Genomic DNA, 14,050 nt, shown 5'->3' with positions numbered 1-14,050 from the left:
CTCAAATTGCATAACTGGTGACTGAGAAAAATAACAAATAAAAAGTATATACTTAGCCAAAGCTGAGTAAAGAATGTTCATAAATCAAAAAATCATGCCGAGCGTATACCAAGACAACGCAGTTTTTCGCTCCAAACAAGCTTCTGCGCACAAAAGATATTTTCTCACTTTTTTTCAATCTCGTACACAGAGCCTGCGTTTCTTCTGGCCTGCGGCGAAGAACGAGGGCTCTGGCATAATCCCTTTTTTGAGACCAGGATTTCTAGGACTTCCGGTATAGGAGCGCATGCGTTCAAAGACTTGCCAAAGATAACAAAAAATATGTTCCCGATTTCTAATTTTTATTTTGAAGGGAAGTAAACACAGAACTCTGTTTTAAAGCATGATTTTCATTATATTTTACTTCTCAAAAATTGCGCATGCGCCAAAAATGGATTATGTTTAAAAATGGATTTTGCTCTAATAGAGTCCTCTTTCTTCGTCGCAGGCCAGAAGTAACGCAGGCCCTGTGTACGAGATTGGAAAAATGTGACATTTGACATTTTTCCTGCAATTAAACGGTGCGCAATCACGTCTCAGGAGCCTGCTTTTTTTCTGGTCAGTTGATTGGTGCTCTAGATCTGGGAACGAGTTACCTGACACATCGAAGTGCGCAGGAGATTCTGGTAGTGTATAATGACAGCAAAAGGGCTTTAAACATCGGTGAGCTTGGTCTACCTGTGTGTTGGCAACTTTTATATCCGCATGCAATACTTTCAAAACAAAACATCCGCGAACTTTCTTCTTGTTCGAAATCAATTAGCACTTGCCGTGACTTGGCTAGTGACGTAACGATCACTAGAATTTAAACTTTAGACATTGACGGTAAACCACAAAGTATGTTTTAAACTCTCCTCGTAGTTCATAACTTCCTTTGTTCTAGATCTCATCGACCATTTTTATTGTCATTACCTTACTGATAATCGTAGAAGGTGACTACCGAAACATGTTTGCAAAACTAAAAGCTGTCGTGTTTTTCTTAAAGATATATTAAAAATTACTCAGTTTTTCCAGTCGATCTATACCAGCTGAGTGGACTTTCAAAACAACTCAAGGTCATCCAATCAGAATTGAGGATTCGACATCATAATGTTGATTAGCTTTTTCCATGATTCTACCGGAGAACACATGAAATATGATTTTTTCATTTTTCAAATTGATCGTGTGGAATTCTAGTTCATTTACCAGGAGAAATCTAGATCGTACTCAGTCCCTACTAGGAAAATGCTAACCAATAATAGTTGACCCATAATCACTTTCGGGAAATGCAGTCAACTCAGTTGGTAGCTATAGCTCAAAGTGCACGCTCAATGTCCAAATGTATTTGTTGTTGTTTTGTTTGTTTGTTTGTTTGTTTTTTGTTGTTTTTTTTTTGGTTTGCACAGTAACAACCTTGCTTTGACCTTTATATTTTTTTCCTTTTTTCTTCGTCATGATTCAGTAGACTGCATGTTTTGTTTGTTCTTTTTTTTTTTTTGGTTTGCAAAGTAACAACTTTGCTTTGACCTTTATACTTTTTTCTTCGTCATGATTTAGTAGACTACATGAATAAACAGGATGTCCAAATGTAATTGTTTTTGTATTTTTGATTTGCGGTCGTATGTTTTTGTCTTCAAATGCACAAATGAAATTGAACTTTGCTTTACCCTTTATACTTTTTTCTTCGTCGTGATTCAGTAGATTGCACGAATAGACAGGAAAGGCGCGTGACGCAACAGGACGAGCGTGACGTAAACAAATCCTGACCCATGAGTCACAGAAATTATTACGCCTTGTTACCAAACCAAAACAACCTAACGACCATTGGAACCAAACACATCTAACAACGAACAAGATAGAACTGCTGCCAAAATACGCCATGAATTTAGTAATCATTGCATCAATTGTTTTTTCGTTTCTTTCTTTTGCCAATGCCGATGTGGTCTATGCGAACCATACTACCATGGACGAGGGAAAGTACAAGCTTTGGTGGACATTTAACAACGCTACAGACACATTTTATTTCAAAGTTGAGGTCGAAGCTAAGGGGTGGATTGCGTTTGGTATAACTCAGTTAGAATATGGTGAAGATTGGATGAGGAATGGCATGGATACCTACGACGTTTTAGTGGCAGGTGTTGCTTCAAATGGTTCATCATATGGCCTGGTAAGAGCTTCAATTTTTCTATTTGAATTTAAACTTGAATACGAACTTTGAATAAAATTCTGTTACCGCTCTGTTATTGCTGTGTATTTTACAAAACTAAAACTTTTAGTTCTGTGTTTTAATTGAATTACTTTTTCTGTATTTGTAGTTTTGGCGATACATTTTGTTACTTTTGAGTTCTATTTGAAGCTGCATGATGTCGCTCAATCAGACACTACAGTGTTATTATCAAGCCAACATGAAACATTTCCAGAGCGCGGAAAAATTTAGCTATATTTTAAATTTTTTATATATCATTTTGAATATTGCTTAACATCAGTGACAATTTACTTTACGAGTTTACTCGTGTTGATATTCAAAAATGCTCATTGCAGCAATACAAGACACGCCAAAAACTTTTTTTTAAATATGGCAATTACTCATTGTGAAGCAGAAAGGCGCCTGATATAATGCCAAGAAAAAAAGCACGAAACTTTACATGGAAAATGCATTAATTTGTTGATTTAAAACATTAATTTCAAAGGTAATCGAGAAAACTTATTGCATCACAGACAAGCCAAAACGAAATTTAAAAAAAAAAATGTTCAGAGTAGTATTATCTTGGTTTAAACTTGTTTAAAACGAAACTAAACTAAACGATTAGCTTAATTGTTTGAAAATCTGTTGAGTTTTAATTTCGCATTCCATTCCAATCCTATTTTTTGTTCTTTTTTATTGTCATTGCTTTTTTTGGTTTTTCTATTTTTCCCTTTCCTTTTTCTCTGCTTTCTTTTTTACGTTCCTTCTCATTTCTTTTCTCTTTGTTTCTTTACCTTTCTTTGCTTTTCTTTTCTTTAATGTTTTCCTTTCATTTCATTTCTTCTTCCATATTTCTTTCTTTCTATTCCTCCTATATAGGCCCTGTTTTTCCTTTTTAATCTCTTTTGCACTTTTTAACATTTTCAGATTTTTCACTTAGTATAACACAAACTGAATGCTAAACTCTCTTTCATTCATACACCCAGGATTATCTAACAAGTGGCCAGAACAGATCACAATATCCTGATTACGCAAACGCCGTACATGAGTGGAATATCACGAGTGCATCAGAAGTAGGACGCAAGACAATTCTGAAGTTTAACCGCAAAAGGCTCACTTCTGATCCGGTAAACACGCACTTCCGACCAAGAAAAGGACATGTCCAGATAACGGTGAGGTTTTGTCTGTTCTAAACATTTCTTTTTTCCATGGATTTTTAGTAATGGCCGATTGATAATGAAGATTATGATGATGATCAATGTCGATGGCAATGATAGAATAGTAATAACGATGGCAATTTTTATCTCTCTGACTTCTTTATTATTATTATTATTATTATTATTATTATTATTATTATTATTATCAGCAGTAAACACGTTTGAATGCTAATTAGGTAAGCTAGATAGGGCGTAATTTCGTAACCTACCAGCATGACAGGATTAATAATATATACAATCACTTAAAACCAATTATTAATGTTCTTAAGATGCAGTTTAAATACTTGGAATGTTTGAAATGTCCTTAAGATGTGATTAATTTAAATGTTCTTGCAATGTTCACTGTGCAGCTTAATACCGCTTTCTGCATTCTCAGTAATACATCTTTGTATCTTGCTCCAAAGATATTCTTCATCTCAGGCTCCATCTCTTTAGACCATCCTCCAAGAGCGTCCAAAATGAGGTTCACTTGCAAGATCGTGTATCCTGGGTGTTGTTTTGTGAGCTCAAGTCTAAGTGCTCCATACTTCTTCGTCTTCTCTTTGTCTTTCTTTTCTCGGTTGTTAACCCACGGACAGCTCATTTCCACCATGAGTACTTTCTTGTTATTGTGGTCGATGAAACGCGCGTCCACACGGTTAGATCGTACATACATGTGGTCAGCATATACAGGTACATCCCAGTATGCTTCAGCGTCAGTTGATTCGTAGAGTGGTTTGGGTTTGACATCAGAAAACCATGGGGGTGTACTATCAGCCAGTTTGAGATCTCTTAGCATCTCAAAGAAAAACACTTTCAAAGCAGCGTTGTGTCTATCCAGGTACTTGGACTGTGCAAGAGACGGACATCCAGCCAGTACATGTGCCAGACATTCGGAACCCTCGCCGCACATTCTGCATGTGACATTATTCTTGTCTGTTGTTCCCGTCTTGTAGGCGGAGTAGACTCTCGTTGGGGTTAGCTGTTCGTACAATTCCATAATGCCTGTAACACAATGGGTAGGAGCGCTTACCCACTTGTTAAGCCATGCAAAGCAACCTTCATGACTTTATTATTATTATTATTATTATTATTATTATTATTATTTCATCACTATTTATAGCCGAAACGTTATATTTTTACCAAATATACGCGTTTTATCAATAATCTTACATTCAAAAGCGATGGCAATTATATATATTACAGTGAAGAACCATTGGACGTATGATGAGCATTTCGAGTTCAGCATTTTTTAGGTCATAAACTTTTTTTTTGTTGTTTCAAAGCGCTCTAAAATAAAACATTGAGTTCGAATATACTACGCGAGTATCAAAGTAAATAAAACGGGATTATTTACAGAACAGTATTTTAAAGAAGTGACCATACAAAAACACGAATATTAACAATACAAAAACACGAAGAGTTCGAGTGTCCTCGCTGTAATACGAATAATACGAAGGGATCTCCCACCAAGTAGAGCCTTTTAAATACAAGCCGGCTAGCATATTTTCAAGTGGACAAAGTTAAATATAAATGACTTGCAGTTTTCACTGCTTCATACCTGCAACATGCAAAGCCTTTCACTTTAATCCACTTCAACAATACAGCTTCCATGACGATTCCGGCGCATTTATGGCAGTGATTGATATAAAGAACTAATCCAGCTTGCTCTTTCTTTGCAGCCTGGTCTTCGATACTTTGCATGGGCCTACCACAAAACACTCGACACACCCTACCTCAATAATATATCTCTGGTTCATGATAAAAGTGGCTTAGAGCCTGTGATGTTACTACCCCTCCCAGATGACACTAGGCAGCTTGTTGTTATTACATATGCCACCACCACTCCAACAGCGAGTGCCAACCTCCCTGGGTATTGCCTGGGGCTTCTCGTTATCACCTTTTTCGCTGATTTTGTCAGTTTTGTAAGATAAATTATATGAAGTTTTAAGAGTTAGATTTATCAAAAAGATTATTTTACCTATGACATGTATTCCCATTTTCGGAAAAGTCATTTCAATATATTATTATTTATTTATTTATTGTCGCTTATGGAAAATTGATTCATGTATCCAAATAAAAGAAAGTTCGTAGGTTGGTAAGATGAAGGAAATAGACCAATTTGGCTAACAAAAGGTTTTACCCAATTTAAATCCTGTAAATCTACTGGGGAAACTTTTCTTTGTCCATTATATTTACATTCAACGAAACATTGATATGGATATGATATCCAAAAATAATCGACAAAAAAATAAAAGTATTCTCAGTAGATTTGAATTGGGTAAAACATGTGCCTTAGCTGAATTGGTCTATTTTTATGAAACATTCAAAGTAAAAGAATCTATTTACAAATGAGTTGTAATAGGGCTTTGGTACCTCAGTTAGTGCTCTTATTCATTTCTGTTATTCATTTTGCCACAACTTCTCGTTTTAACAGTTTGGGGTAACGTGACCTGTTATTGCAAAAGACCTATTGTTTTAATGTATTCTTGGTTTGCAATCAATCCCAATAGAGCACAATAACAAAAGGGATGTCCGCCATGTTGGAAGATATAACAAAATAATTCATTGAAAAACCTTTTGTCAAATTCTTCCAACATGGCAGCTATGACATCTATTGCAAACGAAGAATAGTTTAAAACATTTATCTTCTTTTTTTTTTTTCTCTCAAAGCGATCCTTTTTCTAATTGTGGCATCTTTAATCTCCCCACTAAACTGCTAGCAGTTTATCCCCCTTGGTCAGTATTTGGTGTTTTCTCTGAAAACAAATTACTAAACCAGATAAGTAGGTAGTCTAACGTCCCCAGGAGGAGTGGGTTGAGGACAGTGATCAAGTAAAATAGAGGGATGACTTGCAGTCTACCCACCATAATGGACCTCTTTAGATCTGACGTAATGTTTTCCCGTTTCAAACCACATGCAATTCCCTAGAGTATCATTTCTTTGTTTAACGGTTGTTCATAAGAAGACACATGAATATGGATACAACTCAAACGAAGAATTTTATTCTCAAGGGAATGACATGTGGTCTGAAATGGGAAAACTTTACCCATGCTAAAGATTTCTGGTTTAGGAGCATGCCTCCTTCACACACACTGACTTTTATGTAACTACCATTCATAAAAGTATAGTGTGCTGAATATCCCTGTTTCTGCAAACTCAAAAAAACTCCAGAAAGGAAATTTTTTGTAACAAATTTGGTTTCCATGAAATTCACAATGGTATAGATTGTTATTAAGAGGAGCCAATTTGTAAAGATCATAGAAACATCAAAACAGCTCTAAAACAAATAGAGCGCATGCAGTAAAACCATGAAATAAAAACAAAGTTGATACTGAAAAATAGTAGCTATCTAGTGACTAATAGTTGCTAGCACTCAACCAGAACATTTATTAAACAAAAGACACAAATGGTCTCTTGTGTATTTGTCTTTGTATGATGAATGTTCTAGTTGAGTCATAGCAACTATTAGTCACTAAATAGTGCTATTTGTCAGTATCAACTGACACCCCTACCTGTAAGCGTTTTAGCCTACTTCACTTAATACATCATTAGGGTTGGCACCAGATTCTTCTGCTAATGAAGGCTGTGAAAGAGTCTTCACCCATTTTGGCTCAGCAAGTATGTGATACACCTTCTACAAAGAACAAAGAACATATAGTGTCCCCAAGGCTTTTTATCACAAGCCACAGGGGTTTCGCTAAAGGGTTGCGGATTACTAGTGGGCTATCACGCACTGGTTGATAGACTATAGAAGAGTAGCCAATCAGAGTGCAGTGTATGTAATAGTCCACTAAATTGTTAATATAAAATGGACAAAAATATTATATTTTTACCTTGATCTCGTGGTCTTGTATATATATCTCCTCTTGCTGGGCGCTTTAGCCATTCAAAATCCTGTCTTTTACATCTTTTAAAACTTAGATTTTTTTTATTCTGGATGGAAGACATTTAAAACTGCAAATCTTTCTTGATAAAATAAAGCCATCAAAAACCCTTGCATATCGTCCAAGACATCACATGTAAGCTTAATATAAGACTTTGTTTTTTGATTAAAGAAAAGAAACTGAACTTTTGCATGTTCTACAGCAAGATTCATAATTTTCTTGATAATCATACTGTACGATTAAGCGTCAATGAATTTCGCGGGGAAAAAAACTTTTCCGTACTTGGTCTTCAGGCGCATTAATATAACACGTCTTTTGATTGGCTTATAATATAATACGTCTCTTGATTGGCTTATAAGTTACTTTTATCTGTCAATTAAAAATATGGGCTGGGCATCCTGTGTTTTGCATTTTTCAAACAGCTTGAGATATAGAAGACGATTTTGCAGGAAGCCATGTTTATAACACTACTTTTACCTCTATTTCTGTCCTTACTTTCCGGCATAATCAATGCCGATGTGGTCTATACGAACCATACTACCATGGACGATGGGAAGTACAAGCTTTGGTGGACATTTAACAACGCTACAGACACATTTTATTTCAAAGTTGAGGCCGAAGCTCTGGGATGGATTGGGTTTGGTATAACTCAGTTAGAATATGGTGAAGATTGGATGATGAATGGCATGGATACCTATGATGCCTTGGTGGCAGGAGTTTATACTTCAAATGGTTCAACATATGGCCTGGTAAGAACTTCAATTTTTCCATTTGAAATATATTTTTACTGATGACACTGAAGGTTTAGCTAAAGCAAACATTGCATTGGCTATGCGATCGATACGAAACCATCGATACAGCACAATGCTCAAAAGTAAGAATGTTTTTAAGCTGAACTGCTGTTACACGTTATTCTTTAAGAATAATTTATTTTTTATGGCTTTAAACGATGTATTTTTACCCTCCTTAAACTCTACTACAATGTCTTAACGTCTAGAGATTTACTGCCTTGCAAGAGCCAGAATCTAAAATTTACTTTGAACAAAACACGCCTTTACTCTAGTTCTGTTTCGTTTCATTTTAATAATTACATTTTCTTTGCCCTAACGTTTGTTTCAGCTTACTTGATAAACTTGATGTACTTTTGGCCCTGTTCGCCTTACATTTGTATTCATATTTTTAAATGCTAATGACTAACAGTCTCCAGCTTTTTTTAGGCAGTGGTTATTCGTACGGTAACCGTTCGCTGACCTGCAATTTCTATTCGTATGGATATTTAAATAGTGTGGTTCTCCTCAGCTGTGGCCCGGTCGCCATGGTTACCTCCATGGTAGGGCGTAGCCCTTTTGATGCGCACAGCTCGCACCATGGTACCTAACCCCAAACTTATCTAGACAATGAGTTTTAAATATACGCACGAATAGAAATTAGTTGGTGAACTGTTACCATACGAATTGTACTCAAGATCGTGCGATTTCCTATACAAATAGCCATTGCTTTTTTTAAGTTTTTTTAAGGTTTCCACATTTTTTGAAGAGTTTGAATAAGAAAATAAATAATAACAATAATAATAATAATATTTATTAACTTGTAAAGCGCCAATATCAATATACATTTTCATTGTTGCATAATATACTAAGTATGATAATACTGAACTAAGCTACTCAAATATATATATATATATATAAATCTAATCAAATATAAAGAAATAAAATCACTTAGTAAAATAATGATTTAAAAACTAAATCAAAGGCCCTTAGGCGAACTAGTGGATACTTGTTACACTTTTCGAATATTTAGATTGGTCTTCCTGTGCCCTCAGCTTGTTGACATTCTCAAAGGATTCCAAATACTTCGCTCGATTTAATATTTTGAATACTCAATTTATCTAGTAAGATGAGTAATCGTCCTTTTTATTTTCCTTTTAACACCTAGTTCTTCGCTATTTTGTTGAGTTTGAAAGCGATTTCTGTGATGAATTAATTGCCTGAACTTCAATTATACGAAAGACGACTTCGACTACGACTTCGATAGAGTCAACTGAGTCAAGTATAGAGTATAATTGAAAAAGATTTATTTGAAAACGCTTTCTCTGTTTTTAATTTCAAAGGCGGGCTGTGTGTTTTATTCCAGCAAACATTCGACCTACGAGCTGAAAAACTGAATATACAAGATAATCGGCCGATGGGGACGATAAACATAAAGCGTTGCGTTATGCGTGTTGATTTACATTACTACTTATCTTGACCTTCAATGGTCATGGCTCCTACATTTGTTTCGGATGAAACTATTCCTTTACACTGTGAACTGAGCAAATATTTTATAGAAATGCGTTTATAAATGCTATTTATTTTGCCTTCATCCAAGTCGATAAATTAATGATTATTTATTGTAGCGAATTCTCGTTAGACCTTCGCACATTTCAACATACAATCTGAGCATTGCTTCGGCTGTTTGTAATCTTGTAATGCGTGGCGATCAGTCTACTTTTTATTCAGAACGGCTTATTTAAATGACAAAACTAGCCGAACTTCCTTCAAAACTCCATTGGAATTGGTCTTTTTTTCGTCTTTTGTTATTTTTTCTACGATCTACGTATACATCTACATTGATTATTTTCTTAAGAAGTTTACTTTAGTAAATACAACTGTTGATCAGTAATAATAAGACTTCTCTCGATCGAGTTTATGAGATTTTATTGCTGAATACCACCGTGACTTTGAGCTGTCCCTATGGAAAATAAATTCCTCCAGAGCTTAAAATCAGACTCTCTTCTTGAGTTCTAATCTGAGTCTGAAATCGAAATGTTGACGTCGTACCTAATAAGCGTTTTTGTTTACTTTTTTAAAATACATCAGAAAAAAAGGTCTAACTCATTGAAATTTTATTTCAGGCGTTAATTGTATAATTTTACTTCAACTTGCATCTTTCCTTGATTCTTTTAATATGAATAATTCGAAGATAAAACTATGTGCGAGTGTGCGCATGCACAGTGGGCACCCACGGCGTCTACAAGTGATAGAAATGTATCCCACATGGAACATGAGCATTTCGTTTCCTCATATAAATATCATAAGTAATCTATATTGTATAAGAGCTTTGTGCTTGTTAGAGTCGTGTAACATTCGTAATCGGATGACATAAGACGATCGACAAACGTTTAATTATTGATCTGCTAACATCTTAGTGAGTGAGTGAGTGAGTGAGCGAGTGACACATTTGCATATTCAGACCCCTCACAATAACTCGTTTCTACGCTTCGCGTATCCACGAGTTAAAAATGAATGAAAGAAATTTATATACATATACATATATATATTTGTTTGAGAAGAAAAAATCAAGACAACATTTTTCCCGACAAGCCTGTTTCATGAATTGCTTCACTCTTCAGGGGATTTAGTCAAGGCTTGTCGGGAAAAATGTTGTCTTGACTTTTTCTTCTCAAACAAATATTCTGCTCTACTTCTATCGATGTATTGAGCACTATTTTACAGAAAATTGATTCACAGATTTCTTATACATATATATATATTGACAGATATATATATATATATATTTTTTTTCCTTTCTAAATTACCAACTGATGCACAACTACAGCATGTTTGAAAGTCAAATTTACATATGTTTCGACTAATTTCCATACAGATTCAGAGCAGAAGTTTTTCACTTGTGTCAATATGAACACTTTTGGAGCTGCAGTGCACTCAAAAAGCAAAATACACACCGCTACATGTACACCTCATGTTCCTAAGCTTGCTCCTCTCTTGCTCTACAGCTCCTGACCTGTTCATATCACAGCACAGATACATGCGTGCACGTTTCATATTTATTATTATAAAATATTTGAGATATAATGTAAGCGCTGATTGGCTGGCTACCGTGTTTATATCAGAGAACAGAGACAAGCTCGCGCAAAATATGGGAGCTGTTGAGCACCCGAGATTTCTCTCTTGCTCTACAGCTCCCATCAATTGTTTATATCACAGTATATAGACACGTGCGCTGTTTTATATTCCTTAAATAATATGCAACTTTAACACTAAAAATATCTTAAATCCTATGGACTTAGAACTATGAATAATTAAATTATAAACCAGATTTAAAAGGAAAGATTTTTAATGGAGTCTAACATTTCTTTTCTCATGTTTTGATTTTCTCTGGGTTTTGGGGTTTTCTCTTCAGAAATCAAGTACTAAATTCCAATTACATTTCAGTGGACACCAAATCCCATTTAAATCATTCTTTTTATTCTCTATTTTATTTGAGTCAATACTTATACAGGAACATCCAGTTTAGCAAGTCTAGTTTCAATGGAGTCCTGATATGACATGACAGTAAACTTATAATATACTAGACATTACATTGACTTGATATATAGATTTTAAATTATTAAATATGATAAATTCATTCCCTTCTTTAACCATATTAGTGTTGCATTACTATACCCCCCCCCCCCCCCCAATAAAAATATTTAAAATCTAAAAAAAGAATTTTTTTAATTCAGCTATTTTTTGCTCATTCTTTGTTTTGTTAGGATTATCTGCTGATAAACCAGAACAGGTCCCAGTGTCCTGAGCATGTTGATGATCACAATGATTGGATAATCACAAATGCATCAGAAAAGGAAGGCAAGACTATTCTGGAGTTCAACCGTAAAAGACTTACTAATGAACCAGTGAACACTCATTTCAGACCAAGAAAAGGAGATATCCAAATAACTGTAAGTAACAGGTTATATATTTTAATTACTGTTCTTAAAATTAGGAATTTTGTTGTTGTTGTTGTTTTTTTTGGCCTTTCATGCGCTATGCTGGTTCAATCCCTGCGGTCACCATATGTGAATCCAGTTTGTTTTATGTGTAGTTCTATCCAGACCTATGCTACAAGGGTTTCTCTGGTTTCTCCAGTTTCCTCCCTTTTTAAAAGTCAACATCTGAGTTGATCGTTGTGTGCATTGCATATTGTAATGTAGTGGTAGTGAGTGTGAGTGTATTTTCACCAATAAAAAACAAATTAAAATATACTGGAGTGTTCACGATTAGATTTGGATGACAGTGAAATAAAGATTAATTTATTTGTTCAGGAAGTACTATAGCTATATATTTTTGTCGTTTTGCAGCCTGGAAATCGAAGCTTTGTTTGGGCCTACCACAAAACAATTGACCAGCCATGCCTTAGTGGAATTGGCTTTAAGCATGACAGGAGTGGTCTTCAAAAAGTAGTGCTACTCCCTGTAGAAGAAAAAGAAAGAGAGCCAATATACATAACTACAAAACCAGAGGTCCATGCCAGGAGGGGGCCTGCCAATATCCCTGTCATTGCCTCAGTGCTTGCATTTATTCCTTTTTTATTGGTGTTAGCATTTGAGGGTCGTTAGGGTCTTTTTTAACAAACCTATTGTACATGTATGTATAAACATGACAACAACATTAACCTTGAACTCCGCTATTGTTAGACTATTGATGACTATATGATTATGATAATAATAATGGGGTTCTTATATAGCGCATTTCACGTGGTCACAACACACACTAACCTTGAACTCCACTATTGTTAGACTATTGATGACTATATGATTATGATAATAATAATGGAGCTCTTATATAGCGCATTTCACATGGTCACGATGCACTTCACATTCATAACCAGTGGAGGACTTTACGGGCTGCATATTAAGGCGCTATTAGTAGCCATGCAGCTTACAGTCATAGGTATGAATTGTTAGTAGATTAGTATTATGCCTCCAAATTGGAATAGGCTGTTGTTTATGATATGATTCAAGACCAAGCTTTAATAACCAATTATGATGAAATAGTGTATTCAATACAGTGTGGTAGTCAGACTAACACAACAGAAAACAATAGTGCAACAGCACTAATTACACTAATTACACTAACGGTAATAATAATGATAATAATAATAATAATAATAATAGTTTAATCGCACATCACATTAAAAAATGAAGTACAATGTGTTAGTTAACAAGTAGCAAGAAAATTCACAAATGATGATGATGATGATGATGATGATGATGATGTAAAACAATGACAATGGTGATCAAAGGCTTTTGAACATCACTGTAAAAATCTACCAATCTACAGAGTATGTAATGCATATGGTGTGTCTCCTTTTGTTATGTCCGAAAAACAATGTGTAACAGGCTGTACATGTAAAGTCGATGTAAACTTTTCAATTGTAACAAAATTACAACAACTTTGAAGGGGAAAAAATATGATGAATCTGACACTTTTTGGAAAATTTTAGCATAAAGCAAAGGTTAATTTTTTTCTGCCGCCAAATTTATATATTTAAGTATACATATTTACTTCATTATCGCTTTCGTGTACCAAGACATTTTTTATTGTTATAGGAGCCAATAAAGAGTCAAATTTAGTGCACTTTGTAGAAAATGCATTTTCGTTAGAAAGCTGAGAAGGCTTTGGGTACGAGAATGTAGGAAATTCTCATAGCATAAAGGCTCGAGTACACGGAGCTATTTTCTCTGCAACTTGTCTCGCAACAGCGTTCGACACAAGTTGCAAGAGCGTGTGCAACGAAGACGTAATCGTTGCCGAAAGTGGAAACGAGTTCTACTTTTCGCAACGATTGCTTCAACTTGTCTCGCAACATTTTTTTTCAAAGTGCGCTATAGGTTACACGCTGCAATGCTCCATGCAACTTGTGTCGCAACGCCGTTGCGAGACGAGTTGCAAAGAAAATTGCTCCGTGTAATCGCGTCTTAAATGTAAAACTTGTATTTTAA

The 14,050-nt window shown here is 35.1% G+C and overlaps 3 protein-coding genes across 3 annotated transcripts; 2 read left to right on the top strand and 1 right to left on the bottom strand.

Annotated features, from left to right (window-relative positions):
- The first annotated feature begins 1,512 nt into the window (after positions 1-1,512).
- Positions 1,513-5,437, top strand: LOC116304804 (uncharacterized). Its single transcript, XM_031714593.2, has 3 exons — positions 1,513-2,185; positions 3,190-3,375; positions 5,082-5,437. Exons 1-3 carry the CDS (start codon positions 1,898-1,900, stop codon positions 5,331-5,333), a joined length of 726 nt encoding a protein of 241 aa, XP_031570453.2. The 5' UTR covers positions 1,513-1,897; the 3' UTR covers positions 5,334-5,437.
- Positions 3,584-5,098, bottom strand: LOC116304805 (uncharacterized). The gene is made up of 2 exons (XM_089029508.1): positions 4,961-5,098; positions 3,584-4,404 (listed from the first exon to the last, which is right to left on the bottom strand). Exon 2 carries the CDS (start codon positions 4,397-4,399, stop codon positions 3,725-3,727), a length of 675 nt encoding a protein of 224 aa, XP_088885634.1. The 5' UTR covers positions 4,400-4,404; positions 4,961-5,098; the 3' UTR covers positions 3,584-3,724.
- A 2,251-nt stretch (positions 5,438-7,688) lies between the features above and the next one.
- On the top strand, positions 7,689-13,531 carry LOC116304803 (uncharacterized). Its single transcript, XM_031714592.2, has 3 exons — positions 7,689-8,036; positions 11,822-12,007; positions 12,407-13,531. Exons 1-3 carry the CDS (start codon positions 7,743-7,745, stop codon positions 12,662-12,664), a joined length of 738 nt encoding a protein of 245 aa, XP_031570452.2. The 5' UTR covers positions 7,689-7,742; the 3' UTR covers positions 12,665-13,531.
- Positions 13,532-14,050: the final 519 nt, after the last annotated feature.

Source organism: Actinia tenebrosa, unplaced genomic scaffold (genome assembly GCF_029948245.1).
Source record: "Actinia tenebrosa isolate PJP-AT-01 unplaced genomic scaffold, QUT_ActTen_1.0 PGA_scaffold14__42_contigs__length_11649687, whole genome shotgun sequence".
Taxonomy (NCBI): Eukaryota; Metazoa; Cnidaria; class Anthozoa; order Actiniaria; family Actiniidae; genus Actinia; species Actinia tenebrosa.
This window is presented reverse-complemented; position numbering and strand designations above follow the sequence as displayed.